We start from the raw sequence: 15,389 nt of genomic DNA, 5'->3' as shown, positions 1-15,389 counted from the left end.
AATGAGGTGTTTGTATGGTTTACCTGGTCTAAAGCGTGCACTACAGTATATACCTGCATAACAAAGGGCTTCCAAAACGCTCGTCTCTGCAGCTCTATGTCGGGCACAACAACAACAAGCCCTCCCCTCCAAATAAACTGTTAATAAAAAAAACCTCTCGCTTGTATCGGCAGGTCTGACACACAGGCCTGGCAGCCCTGTGACGTTCGAACCGTTTTTTGTAACTTTTTTAAGGGTTAGTTTGTTGTTTACATGCAGATAAGCAAGAGAGAGTGCGTGAGCACAAGAGAAGAGACGCTCCTGTAATTATGCAAAGACTAGTGGTGGCCATAGATTAATCGCACCAATCGAACAGCTGATTGCGCCAATGCCGGCCGGCATTAGCGCAATCAGCTGTTCCCCGGAGTAAACAAAGGCAGCTGTCCATAGGGTTGCCAACTTTCAGATCTGAAAATAAGGAACGGGGGTGCACGGCATTTTGGCGCAGTAAGGCTGTGGACATCACAGCGGACATGAATAAAAGCTAGTAAAGCTATAGTAATAGCAAATGTGTTTTTTTTATTAACATCAATCAATTTATTAACATATCAGAGAATTGCATTCCATTCCATGTCCCCTGAGAACACTGAGCTTGTATTTTTTAACATAAAGGATGAACACATTCCAGTACCTGGAGATCTGTGTTGGCCATATGAAATTAAATAAAATAAAAAAAAAGTTTTGAGCTTAGCCTATATTTTTAACATAAAGGATGAACACATTCCGTTACCTAATAGAGATCTGTGTTGGCCATATGAAATGAAATTAAATCAGAAAGTTGCTTTTGAGCTTACATTTTTTACCATCAAGGCTGAACATTGCATTACCAGAGAATAAGGTACAATAATAGCATTCCATGTCTCCTTAAACAGCAAACTGACAAAACAACTGACAGATAATGCATTCTGCAAAGGTAAACTAAATGATCTGTGCAGTTTTGTGTTGGCCATAAGACATGAAATAAAAAAAAATGCATTTGAGCTTGACTTTTTTTTAACATCAAGGTTGGACATTGTTGTTTTTTTGGACACTTAATTACTATTTTACTGTTGGCTATTTGCTATTTGAGTACCACTGCACATATACTTCCATAAAGCCTATTTTTTCCACTTGTACTTTCTTTGATCTCTTGCTGTAGCAAGTAGTTGTTTATCCTTCACCACTGCAGTGTAAAAATCTGTGCAAGACAATTCATAATTCAGAGTGATCATCAGCTCACTCTTCATTAGTTCAACTGAACATCTGTTACGCACGTCAGACCATTTATTCTTCATTAAGGAGAAGACCCTTTCCACATAGCCAGTTGAAGATGGGATGCTTAGTACAAAGGACACAACTGCCAGGATGTTTGGAATTTCCACTTGCTGGAGAACTGCCATCCATCGCTCAGCTGTTCCCTTGGACACCCAGTCCTCATGCTTTGTGAGATGCTCAAGAACAGAGTTGGCAGTAACACACTCATCATAGAGTGCATCCATGTTGATCCTGCCAATCAGGTGAAGCCGTTCAGAGACCTTAACCATGTCATCATAGGAGATGCTGCCAGATGACAGAGAGAGGGGCTGAATGTGAAAGAGCCAGTTATCCTGTGAAAAATCAAACCACTTCTCTATGTAGGATATGGCTGTGTTGAGGAAGGCTGTGAACTCCTCTCTGGCCACATCTGCATCAGATGGTGAGAGCTGCTGCAGCTTTTGTCTTGTCAGGTAGCCATAGAATTCATCATCTCTTCTCTTAGCCAGCTGTCTGAGAAAGGACAACATGATGGCATAGAGCTCAACTGATGTGGTATCATTACTCTCCAGCTTTTTAACCACCGCCTCAAAGACAGAGAGGATGTTGTTGCAGAAGAGGAGATACACCTCCACGATGTCAGGGTCATCCTCTTTAACTTCATCAGCATCTTCTGCTAATCTCAGTAGTGTTCTGAGGTGTCTTGGACAATCTCCACCAATACTGACGAGATAGGACTTGAGAGGAATCCAGTTCTGGAGAAGACGGGTGACTGCAGGGTTGAGAGACAGCCATCTAGTCACCACATGTCGCAAGATATCATGAAACTCAACATCACAGAATTCACAAAAGTCCTTCAGTGACTCTCTCCTCTTTGCCGATATGGAAAAAAAGCTATACACTTTAAGGACAATGTTTTCTATGTCAATGGAGAGCTTATCCAAGGCATGCTTTACTGTGTTGTGCACAATGTGTGCATGGCAATTGCCTCGTAAAATGTTAGCATTGCACTGTTTCAGTTTGGAATATACGGAATTGTGGATGCCATAATTGACATTTGTATTGTCTGCACTAAATGCAGAGACATTGTCTAATGAAAGACCTAGATTTTCAAGTGAACGTTGAATTGTGGACAGTATTCCATTAGCAGATTCATCGGCACTTTCAACAAAGTCAACCAATTTGTGGGTGATCCCAGTGTCTGCCCTGAAAAATTGCACAGCCAAGGGGAACATCTTGCGATTGCCTTTATTAGAGGCATCAGTTTGTATAGAGAATGGCAGAGGATTCTGAGGCATTTTTAGTTTCTTGATCACCTCCTCTACTGCCTTTGGAGCAAGGACATCAGTGACCAGCGCCTCAGCTTTTGTCCTCCCACAAGACATCTTCTTGACGATGTTGGAATCATTCAGTGTTCGTTGACAGAGCTTAAGTGCACAGTCAGAGCTGTTGTAACTTATACTGTGCTTCACTGTATGATAGACATGTGCTACCTCAGCAGCAGTCACCTGTAGAAACAAAAATTATATATATAAATAAATTGAATATGTGTGCTTTACTATTAGACTCTGAATTATCTGTGACTAATTGAGTTATTTGTATGTTAGTGTGTGCCTGTGTGATTTAATAGGGCTAATGGGGGAAAAAAAATCAAATGAACAAATAAAATCCTATTCTCAAACCTCTACTCATTAGTAGCTGTTTACATATTTCAAGTAGCTCACAAAGTTACAACTCTTTTTTTAATTATTTTTTTTTTTTTTACTTCTTTCAAATAGGGCTGCCTGAAATTATGTGAGCAGTGAGTCCTTGGGCCTAATGTTTGACATCCCTGCACATCCATCCAGTCTTGGTCTAGGCTACTGGCTACTGCGCTGTCACAGCAGGGCACTCCCATACAGTTTCACTTTCAAAATAAGTTTTCCATGTCGATGTACAGTATAGGCTACTTTCAATCATTGGAAGGAATAATTATTATACGTACCAAATCTGCTTCTGGTGATGCCTGACGCACCAGAAACTTTGAAAGGACTTGATCTGCCTGAGTCCTCCGCGCTCTCTCGTTCCTCTTATGACTTTCGCCGGATGCGTGCTGCTTAAGGTCACAAACTCCGCCGTGTCCAATGGTGAACACACGGCGGCACACTGTGCAGTTTGCCTTAAAATCATTACCTCGTACACACTCTACCCATGAATATTCCCTTTCCCATTCTTTTCTATATTTTTGTAATCTTCGTTTCTTCGCCCGCACATCTCGTTCTTCGTTTTCTGCCATGCTTGTGAATCTTCCATCATCATAGCTTCCTCTCCGTTGCTCGAGGTAAATGACGGCCAATTAAAATAGCGCATTTTGGTTTGATGGTGTGTGTGACAGTAGACAGAGGCCTGGCTGGCTGGCCGACTCAGAGAGGAGGTATTTATTTGTCCTAGGCTCTTACAGATAAATGTGTAATTTTAATAGGCTACCATGTAGGCTACCAGGCTACCCCATCGGCAGAAACAAAGATAGCCCCGTCTATGGCAGAAATACGGAACAATGTGCGTTCCGTGCGTACTTAATACGGAATACGGATTTTATAAACCAAATACGTAACAAATCCGTATTTTACGGAACAGTTGGCAACTCTAGCTGTCCAGGTGGAAGCGGCATTTAAAAAACAACACCAAGAAAAACCACGACAAAAACACGACAAAAGTGCAAAACTCTATAAATTGCTAGAGAGATCAGGACTCCACGGAGTTACAGTGAAGAAAACAAAAACAAACCACAGAGAAAAAAGTAAAAAAGCGACCTGAGAGGCTGGAACAGCTTTGAGAATAGATTAATGGTGATATTTTTTTATCGCCCGATAAGAGTCTCACGTTAACGTAGCACGTTAACGCCGATAACGGCCCACCACTAGTAAAGACAGAACAGCCTAGATGTTGTTGATTTGGTAAATGGTAACATGTTAGATATAAACACCTTAAATTTAATTTCAATTCATGAACACGCTCAAATCATACGGCTACTGTATAGTATGCAGTAGTCAAACCAGCTGCATTTTCCACTCTGTGATCTGTGACACTGGGAGACCAAAAAGCCCATTACTGTAAGTGCAAACAAAAGATTGAGCAATGAGAATGCTAATGAGGTGTGTAAGCTACGTCATCTCCAGGTAGAACAACTGTAAAAAAGTTCTGTGAGAGAAGCGTCATCTCCTGGTCATACCCTGTAATTCAATGGGTAGGTGGAGGTACAGTAAAAAATAGACACGCCCAGAAGAAGGAGGGGGGTCACTCCGGTCACGGAACTTGGCTGCCATTCAGCTGGCTTTCAGCTTGAACGGGGACTTTTAAGTTGCTACTACTGTAGGTGTAGTGACATGGGAGATTGAGACCAGCATCCGTGAGGCACTCTACGACCAACCTGACCCTGGAAACGGTCCCCCTGGCAGATGCTTTGTGCCTGATGCGGTAGGGTCACAAATCCTGCAGTGGGGTCATTGTTCCTGTGTTTCCTGTCATCCAGGGGCCAAGAGGACCTTGGAGTTACTCCAGCATCACTTTTGGTGGCCGTCCATGGACGCAGACACACGCACTTTCGTCGCCGCCTGCCAGGTGTGTGGCAAAGCGTCCCACACGCTTCCTGCGGGTCCCCTCCACCCCCTGCCGATCCCCAGTCGCCCCTGGTCCCACATAGCAGTAGATTTTGTTACCGGGCTGCCTCCATCACAAGCTAACACCGTTATACTCACCATTGTGGATTGTTTTTCCAAATCTGTCCACGTTGTCGCCCTGGCCAAGCTTCCCTCCGCTCGGGAGACAGCGGATCTTCTCGTGTCACATGTGTTTAGACTCCATGGAAACCCAGTGGACATAGTCTCGGACCAGGGGCCCCAGTTCACTTCTCAAGTTTGGAAAGTCTTTTGTTCAGCTCTGGGAGCATCGGCCAGTCTGTCCTCCGGATTTCACCCCCAGACAAACAGGCAGGCGGTGCGGGCTAACCAGGACCTCAAGGCAGCCCTGCGATGTGTGGCGGTCCAGAACCTGGTATCTTGGAGCACCCATCTGGCTTGGATTGAGTACACCCACAACCCCCTCTCCAGTTCAGCCACAGGTATGGCTCCATTTGAGTGTGCCCTGGGATACCTGCCACCTCTTTTCCCAGTCCAGGAGGGGGAGATTGCGGTCCCATCTGTGCAACACCATCTTCACCATTGTCACAGGATTTGGAAGCAGGTTCACTGCGCTCTGCTCTGCTCGGCAAAGAGGAACCGTCAATTGACTGATCGGCCAATTGACACACCAGCCTATAGACAATGTCAGACAGTCTGGTTGTCCTCCAAAAACATCCCCCTTAAGATTCTAGAAAACTGTCTCCTTGCTACCTGTGTCCATTCGAGATTCAGTCATTAACCCTGTCGCTATGAAACTGAAACTCCCTTCTGCCCTCAGGGTGCATCCTGTATTTCATGTTTCGTCATTGACAGCCCTCTGTTTTTGCACGTGATCTGTGACTTTCCTGATAACCTCTTTTAACACCTTTGATGTTGTAGAGGATCTTCACTCGCTTAAATGCCCTTGTTGGCCTGAAAGTGAAACTCTCACATCATGGGGATGAATGCGGGGTACATAAGAGGGGTTCTTAAAGTCGTTCACTGATTGCATGAATTAATCTTAACTGACCGTTTGCTTGATAAATAATTAGTGCCTCGTGGCAACTATTGTTCTTCTGCGTGTTTCCTTTTTTTATTATTCATCTTCTGCCATTTTTTGTCCGTTAATGCGGCCCACAGTGGTGACAGGACCCCAACAAATTATATATGAAAACGTGCATTTTCATCCCAAATCACGTGCTATTACCTCGCAAGTTTTTCTCAATTTTAAATTAAACTAAATTTTTCGGGAGACATTTTCAACAATGACCTGCTCTGGCATACTTTCACCGAGAGACTTCATTTAACCTTTTAAATGTAGGTACTCTTGCCTTCTTTTCAGTGATTCACTTTACTTATCGACACCTTTTATACCTTTTGTTCAATAACTGATCAATCACCAGTGATAACACTGCTGAAGCTGTCAGCTTTATAGTTTTGGGGTCAGACACAAAGATGCACCAGCAACACGCACCTACTGCCCAATCTACACCCATGTTAATTTGAGAAGAGAATTTTCCAAAAGGAGCAGGGAGCACCTCTGCTTTCTCTAACTCTTGAGGCCAAAGTTTATACAATTTTCGCCTGGAAATCGGCAAGGAAATGGTCCAAGAGACGAGGTTGCTGATGGTCATTTCAGCTTTTGGTTTGTGGCACAACTTATAGGGTATTTTTGGCCACCTTCGAGGGGGATCATTTTGAGATTTTCTGTGTCTTAGAGGGAGAGGGAGAGAGCATATGCGTGTGCACCTGTGGCCTAATTGCTCAGACACACGCACACTGACACACAGACAGACAGAGACACAGATACACACACACACACACACACAGAGGTAATCATGTCTGTCAGTAGGCAGAAGCACAGCTGCGGCCATTTTAGCAGTTATTGGCAATTAATTTGAACTTGTCTGTCTAAATGACAGACGGAGACACAGAGAGAGGGTAAAAGACAGGCTAATGGTAAAATTAGTGGCTAGCGCGTGACTTCTAAACATCATTTTTCAAATAATCATATTATATTTACCATAGTAATAACTACAGACAGTCATCTATAATCTATCCTTTTCTCCTCATTTGCTGATCCGAAAAAATAAGCTGAATTGTGTCTCAAAACTGTAATGTGATCCAAATTGTGAATTTTGTGATCCATGACAGCTATTTTAAATTCCTATGGAACTCTAGTTCTATTTTAATATCTGCTTCATTCCTTTTATTTTGTGTCATTGTATTTTACAGCCACTTATGCAGAGGCCAGGGTAAAGCTACATCAAGCTGAGTATACATCAGACCTGAAGGACACCGAAGATGGCTTGGTAAAGAGAAAGTAGGTGTTTGTGGGGGAATACAGATTAAAGGTCATTTCCATAATATAGACGCAGTAGGTATGGTTCAACTTATATATCTTCATATTAACCTCTCTAGGGCAAGGTCAAAACTCTTCCAGAGTCAGAGCAAGCAACTAGAATCAAGTGAGCAGTTTGATTCAGAGGAGGAACTTCCACCCACTCCCCCAGAAAAACTTCTTGGGCCAGCAACAAAGAAAATGACCAGCCGGATCACCAGCAGCACTGCCCAGCGAGTCACTGGTTCCACTGTCCAGCAGGTCGCCAGTTCCACTGTCCAGCAGGTCACCAGCCCCACCTGCCCAGCGAATCGCTGGTTCTACTGTCCAGCAGGTCACCAGCCCCACAATCTTTGAAGCTTATTGTCTTAGCAGTTAATGTAGGCCTTTTTTTCTCCTTTTGGCTCTCATTCCTAGGTTGCCATGGTGGTAGATATAGGGGGCACAAATGTAGATGATGCAACAAGGCGAATGATGAAATACATTTGGTCAACAAGGCATTGGACTATAACATGTTTGGCCTTTACGGGAAAAAGAAGTTCAAGGACTTGTGTCTTTTCAATGTTGTGTATGGTAAGTAAGTAAGTTAGAGAAGTTAACATTTCAACTGCTGGGATTAAAGTTCTCTGTTGCCCTGATGGAAATCCGTCAGTTGGAAAAATTTAAGTAAATTAGAGGAAAAATATCTCATGAGATGAAAATGCAAGGAATCTGGACTGCACTGCTCATCTAATTTCTTATCTTCTTTTATATACATATAAATAGCATTTTCATTTTAAATCTGAAGCCTGCATTGTACCATTGAAGCCTCAACTGATGTGCATCAGTTATTGCTTTTAGTGCATTTTAATGTGAAAACATGTTTATCATTTTATTTTATGATTATTTGTGCACACCTCACAAAGCTATTATATATTATGATTATGAGGAAGTATTATAATAAAATGTTTTAAGTTCAAGTACATTTTCTTGTGCTAAAAATCCATAACAATTGTTCATCATACACTTCATACTTTTACCAATATGGCCCTGAAGTTGGCCATTGTTTAATTCTAAATGGTGTTTGAAGAGAATATGTTTTTTAATTGTTCATAGCTCATACTGTCAACCAAATTTGTTTTACAGAGGCTCTCAAGAAGAACTCATTGACAGCACAGGTGAACCAGCAGGAAGCATAGAGGGCACTGTCGAAAAAGTTCACTGGGGCAAGAGACAGTGGAGTACAAAGGGCATCCAGACCGCCATTGCCAATTAAACATACTGTAAGTTTTGAATGTTAATATTAGTATATTGCAGAAATGTTGGGTTCCTGTTTTTTATGTGCTTTGCCGCTCTCCCCGAGGGAAACGGTAGAAATGGTTATCATTGATCTAACCACGCAGTTAAAGTTCAAGTGCTGCTTTTACAGTAACTAGGGTGGATGCCCAAAGGGCATAAAACTATTAACCTTGTATTTAACTTGTAAAAATATTTTACAATTTTTAAATTGTCACAGCTTAAAACTGAGCATGTTTTTACTCCAAATCTGCATTTAACGTGGTTTAACAGGTGTGCATTGCGCCTGCTACAGTGGATGACATCAGCGCTAGAGTGAAGCAGCTCAGAAAAAGTCAGTCAAAAAATAAAAGTCTCCTGTAAGCACAACTTATACTGCCATGATCTGGCAGTGTAAGTTGTGCGCAGCTTCTTTCAACTCCGAGAAAACAGTTATTTAGACACTACAAGCTGCAGCACAGCCACTATTCCAGAATCAGCCCTCTTCCATGCCTCTACACTGATTGCATTTGTACATTTCAGACCATTAATGCACTGAGTACTCATTTGTCAAAATATCATAAAGCACAACTTAGCAGTTGTGCAGAGCAGAGTCGGAGGCCTGTGTTATTTAAATGCCCTTTATGCACATTTCATCAACCCTTTTCTAAATCTGCCCTTTTCAGTTATCTCAGAAAGCATTTGAAAAACCATGAAACAGTGACATGCCCATATAGGGATTGTAGCTATAGCACAAATGTGTACTCTTCATTCAATTCCCATAAAGCACACCAAGCAAGTCTTGCATCAGATTTTCAAACTGACATTGTCAGTGAGGATCCCCATAATCTTCAAGCCAGTATTTCTGAAATAACTAGTGATTTGCATGAATAATGCCCAGACCAGAGCAGAGAGGTGGGGAATGATGATCAGTGTGACATTGACAGTCTAAGAAATCAACTTAAAAAAACATATCTTCCTTATTCCTAAAGATGCAGGCTATCCTCCATGTCTCAAACACAGCTACAAGAAATAGTAGACTGAAGTTGCTGCCGCTGTCATGGACTGCAAAGTTCTGTCTACATCAACCTCTAAAGGTGCTGAGTTGAGTTCACCTAAGCGCAGGAAAAACCTTTATTGAGCGCAACTATCCTTGTGTAATGCCAGTGTATCTGCAATCTGGACATACCAGCATGTATGTTCCTATCCTTTCAGTGATTCAAGAGTTGTTTAAAAACACAGACACTGTTAACAAGATTACTGAACCAAATGCTGCATCTGGTCAATATGCATCATGCTCTGATGGCTCTCATTTCCTTGAAAATTACTTATTGTCATCCTACCACTCTAGCTATATATTGATGATCTTGAAATTGCAAATCCTCTTGGCACATCACGCAAAATTCACAAACTTTGCTCTGTATATTGGGTTCTCACTAATGTGCTTCCAAAATACCGATCAGCATTACATGCTATACAGTCTGGACCACTGGTAAAAGTGACAGACCTCCATATGGATATGCAGCTGTACTTGCTCTCTTTCTGCTTGATGTTCATACTCTGAAACAAGACAGTGTCTTCATTGAAAGAGTTGGTCAGAATGTCAGAGGCACCATCTTTTGTGTTTCTACTGACAATTTGGCTGCTCATGGATTAGTCATTTAGAGCAAGCCATGTTTGCAGATTCTGTATGGGCTCAGTTGAACAGTTTCAAGTAACTTAAGTCAGAGAGAAAAAGTTTCCTCAGAGAACCAAAGCCAGCCATGACCTACATGTACAAACTGTTCAAGAAAGTGATACTTTGCACAGCCACTTTGGTGTTCAAGGTGGATGTGTCTTGCGCACGTCCCTGAATTACTTCCACACAATCACAGGGTTTTCCTCCAGATATACTCCATGATCTTCTGGAAGGTATCGTTCCCATGGAAATTTGTGTTAAAGAGATGATCCAGCTAAAGTGCTTCACTTTGGATTATTTGAACCACAAAATTACATAATTCCCATATCAGCACTCTGAAAGTGGATAGACCTCAGCCACTTCCCAAAATGTTTCTTTCTTGAGGAACAATTGGAGGTAATGGATATGAAAATGCCACTCTGGTCCGACTTCCATTGCTTGTTGGCAGTGTAGTACCAGGGGGTGATAAGGTATGGGCAGTTTTGATGGAGCTGAAAGAGGTGGCAGAGTTAGCATTGTGCCCATCATTCACTGATGAAACCTTGGACTATTCTGTGTGCAAAATCAGTGATCATAGACAGGCACTGCTAGAGGTTTTCCCTGAGGTTAGTCTCCGTCCTAAACATCACTATGTGGAGCATATCCTACTCTAGTTAAGTCCTTTGGGCCCATGCTGCGCATTAGGACCATGCGGTTTGAGGCCAAGCACTGCTTTTTTAAAAGAGTGGTGCATGACGCTAAAAACTTCAAAAATATTTGGAAGACAATGGCAGTCAGACACCAACACATAAGCCAAAACCTCAGGCATCAAGGGTTGACTCTGTTCTGGTTTCTGCGCTACCAGAGGTTGCACAAGTACACATTAGAGAACAAACAACTAGTGACACAATCTACAAGACATCAAAGGTGACCATTGATGGCACAGACTATGTCTGTGGAATGTTTCTGACTGTAGGAGTCAGTGGTGGACTGTCTAAATTTAGTCAAATAGATCTACCTTGTGAATCACAATGTATCTTTTCTGTGTTGACTCTTGGTATGTAGAACATCTATGGTCCTTTGAGCTGTCAACCGCAGACACAAGCCTGTCAATCAACATGTAATCGGATCTTAACGATACAGTCCCTCTCACGGCATACAAGACAGACAGCTCCCAGCTGCTGACCCCCAAGCGGTTCATTCAAGTAGGACAGAACTGAGTTCAGGTAATAATGAATGGTTCTTTTATTTATCAGTTATTGTCTCTTTATTCACTCTCTGTATAATTGAGCAATTAATATGCTCTATATGGCACCCTTTAACATCCTGATTTTGTCCTTTTATTAGCACGACAGCGGCATCCCTACACATGCACATGACCAGCCTCTGTTGATGCACTGATCAACACAGTAACGGTTATTCGGTGACTGTACATCATTATCTGTTTTCTGTTTGAATGGAAATAAAATAAAAATTAGATTAAAAAAAGAAGCTTTGAGCAGTTGAGGCAGACAAATGTTGAAGAAGTCAAGAAGACTGAGAAGAACCTGCCCTTCATTAGAAAGATGATGATGGTGTTGCAGTGGCCCTTCTTCTCCTGTCATCAGTGACCATGACACAAGTCAAGTTCACTACCAGCCTGTGAAAATCTCTGTCGTCAGTGATGCCGTGGTCAATCTCCCCAAATTTGGCGATGCCTACCTGGTAATGTTTGGACTGATCTATGCACTACACCTCAGCTATCCCAAATCACTGACCAACACTTTTGAATTCACTCAAAAGATTTTACTAAAAAGTGGTAAACTGTCACCCAGGTTGCAGTCCCTCAAGAATGACTTGATGATGTATATGTAGAAACTCATCTGAAAGAAGTTTGCGGACTATATCGGGGATGTGGATCCTAGGCTAACTGCTATAGCTTCTGAGATTACTAAGATTAAAGCTAAAATAGTAGACCTCGAAGGGAGAAGTCGCCGCAACAATATATGCATCATCAGTCTCCCTGAAAACATAGAGGGCTCCCAACTGCTTTTCGATGTGCTTGGTACCGATGTCCTGACGTCTCAACCTGAATTACACTGAGCCCACCGCACTCTAACCACGGGCTGTGCTGATCTGCTTTCACCGATTCCAAATCCATGACGTGCGTGCTCAGTTCTGAGATGTCATGAATAGCTATATGACCTGGGTATTAAACCTGCCCTCCGCTACCCCACTAAGCTCTTTATTGTGGCCGAAGACGGATCAAGGAAATTTCTTCCTGGGGTGAAAGAGGCTGCAGACTTTGTTGCTTCTTCACGTCTCCAAGACGCACAGCCTGCCGGTAACTGATGCTTCACTTCTTTCAGTTTACTGACACTGGTACTGACACTTCACTTAATCTTCACTTAATCGTGAGTGCGTGTCCTTGTTTCTTTCAGATTGTTATATCTTAATATGTTTGCTATTGTCTTTGTTGTTTACACGGTTATCAATGTTGGCATTATATTTCTGCCTGATGATGTTAAGTGACCAGAACCTATAATGTCCTATTGAAATGGGAGTTGGGAACTTCGGAAAGAAGGAAGTCTTATAGTGCAGTGTGCACTGTGGTGTAATGGACACAAGAGTTTGTTGCTCCTTTCATCTGTCTTCCCAGTTTCTTCGCAGATGCTCACCCTGTCTGCCTCACACGCCTCCAACCCAAATCGTGTGTTACAGATCTTCATACATTCTGGTGATTTTGTTAATAAGGTATGACTTCAAATATCGCACTTAGGTGTATTTCCTGGAATGTGAAGGGGATGGGTAATGCCACAAAGCTGGGCCGAGTAATGACCCACTTGAATCAGTTTAAAGGTAATGTATACTTTCTCCAGGAAACACACATGCTTAACAGGGAGACAAGTCGGCTTAAAAAAGGCTGGGTTGGAGATGTTTTCCACTCAACATTTAACAGCAAAGCCAGGGGTGCTGCCATACTAATTTGCAGAGGGGTTCCATTTACTGCGGATAGATCAATACCGGACCCACAGGGGAGGTATATGATGTTTTCGGTGAGACTCCAAGGAATTCCTGTTCTGTTTGTATGTGTCTATGGCCTCAATTGGAACAATAACCTCTTCATATCTAGATTATTTATGTCCATCCCAGACCTTGAAGGTCATTACATAATTATGGGAGGCGATTTGAACTTGGTCAAGTGTTGACCGTGTCTAACTTTAACTTTTAACTTGGTCCAGGACTCTGTGTTGGATAGATCATCCAACAAAGTCGCTCCACTATCCAAGTCAGCAAAAACCATATCCATCCTGTCACAACAATCGGGCCTTACTGACCCATGGAGACATAGATTTCCAGAGTCCAAAATGTATTCATTTTTCTCCCATGTCCACCACTCCTATACTCGGGATTGATTTCTTTCTTTTAGATGTAAGGCTACTTCCGAAAGTAATTACAACAGAATACCATAGTATCACTATTTCTGACTATGCCCTGACTTCTCTTCTCTTGTTTACATGTCCGCAGCCACTGAGACCTTGGAGGTTTAACTGTCCTTCTAGCGAAGAGTGTTACAAACAATTTCTGCAGTTTCAGATTACCATGTTTTTTGAACTGAATGACTTGCCCGACACAGGCAGATTCATACTTTAGGAAGCATCCAAAGCTTGCATTAGGGGCCACCTTATCTCCTATATATCATGCGAAAACTGCCAGACTTCTTAAAGATATAAAGGCTATTGATGAACGCTACGCTGCCAATCCGAACCCAAGCCTGTATATAGAACGCCTTAAACTAAAGTCCGAGTTTGATCTTATCTCCACCACTAAAGTTAACACCCTGCTACTAAAATCTAGACATCGGTTCTATGAGTTGGGAGACAAAGCTGGCAAGTTACTCGCAAACCAGGCAAGGGCTGAAGCAACCTCAAGGCAAATTCAAGAAATTAAATCAACCACGGGAGAAATATTTAATGACCCAAAGGCAATTAATAATATCTTTGCAGAATTGTATACCTCTCTTTATACCTCTGAGCACCTTTGTTCACCGAATAGTACACTGGACAAAATTGAGTTCCCCCAAATCCCTGCAGACAAGGCAGAAATTCTAGGAGCCCCCATCACCACAACTGAGGTTCAGGAAGCTATTAAATCGCTCCAGAGCTGTAAGTCACCTTAGCCCTTATCTGACTGATATGTACAATGAAGCTTTCGCCCTAGGTTACCTCCCGGATACCTTGTCGGAGGCCTCCATCTCTCTCCTCCTTAAGAAGGATAAGGACCCCCTCCTTTGTAGCAGTTACAGGCCAATTTCGCTCCTGAATGTTGATTTTAAAATCCTTTCAAAAATACTCGTCTTACGACTGGAGACTGTTGTATCACCTATCATAGATCTGGACCAAACCGTTTATACCGACAATCCTTTTATAACACTAGGCACTTGATGAACATTATAGCCTCATCCTGTTCTCACTCCCCAGAAGTTGAGGTCTCCCTCGATGCGGAGAAGGCCTTCGACCGGGTTGAGTGGAGTTTTCTATATGAAGTGTTGGCCAGATTCGGGCTGAGTGGTGCTTTTGTTAAATGGGTTAAACTTCTCTATTTGTCTCCAAAAGTGGCACTTTGACCAGTGTAGCGATTCCATTTTTGTCGGCTACATGCACACCTTCTCCGCTTCATGTTTTCCGGTCAATACAAAGTGAAATACTTTAATTTTCTGACTGACAAGACCGCTATGATTCAGTGGAATTACCACAAACAGTACGTCGTGCCTCCAGGTAGAGCTAATAATGTGTTCATCGCTGCATTCACTACTGCTTATGCCCATCTCAAGCTGTACAGTTATCTAGAGCAGGTGCAAGAAAATGTTCTCTACATGGATACTGACAGTCTGATATATGTGGTAAAAGAAGGGGAAACCCCTCTGAAACTGGGGAATTATCTGGGGGATTTGAACGTTGAGCTAGACAGGAATTTGAAGCCCGTCAAAAGTTATGCCTACCAGACTAGACAAAGAAAAAAGTAGTATTGCGTGTCAAGGGTATCACCCAGACTAGAGAATGCTGTGAGCAGGTCAATTTTGACAGTGTCAGGGAGGGCTCTCGAGAGGGCGTTATTGAGACCCCTCAGCATAACATCAGACGTAAAAAAAAAAGACCTTTCTCTTGAAAACTGCATATTTCACTGCACTTATATAGCGCCTTTCTAGTCTTCTGACCCTTTAAAGCACTTTAAAGGACATATCTCA

General features: G+C 42.4%; 1 protein-coding gene across 1 annotated transcript; it reads right to left on the bottom strand.

Moving 5' to 3' along the window:
• Window positions 1-746: 746 nt before the first annotated feature.
• LOC113747418 (uncharacterized) lies at window positions 747-3,924 on the bottom strand. The gene is made up of 2 exons (XM_027287190.1): window positions 3,257-3,924; window positions 747-2,780 (listed from the first exon to the last, which is right to left on the bottom strand). The coding sequence occupies exons 1-2, from the start codon at window positions 3,545-3,547 to the stop codon at window positions 1,137-1,139; spliced, it is 1,935 nt and encodes a 644-aa protein (XP_027142991.1). The 5' UTR covers window positions 3,548-3,924; the 3' UTR covers window positions 747-1,136.
• Window positions 3,925-15,389: the final 11,465 nt, after the last annotated feature.

This window comes from Larimichthys crocea, chromosome XIII (assembly GCF_000972845.2).
Source record: "Larimichthys crocea isolate SSNF chromosome XIII, L_crocea_2.0, whole genome shotgun sequence".
NCBI classification, from domain to species: Eukaryota; Metazoa; Chordata; class Actinopteri; family Sciaenidae; genus Larimichthys; species Larimichthys crocea.
Note: the sequence above shows the minus strand (reverse complement) of the source record. Positions and strands in the feature narration are given on the sequence as shown.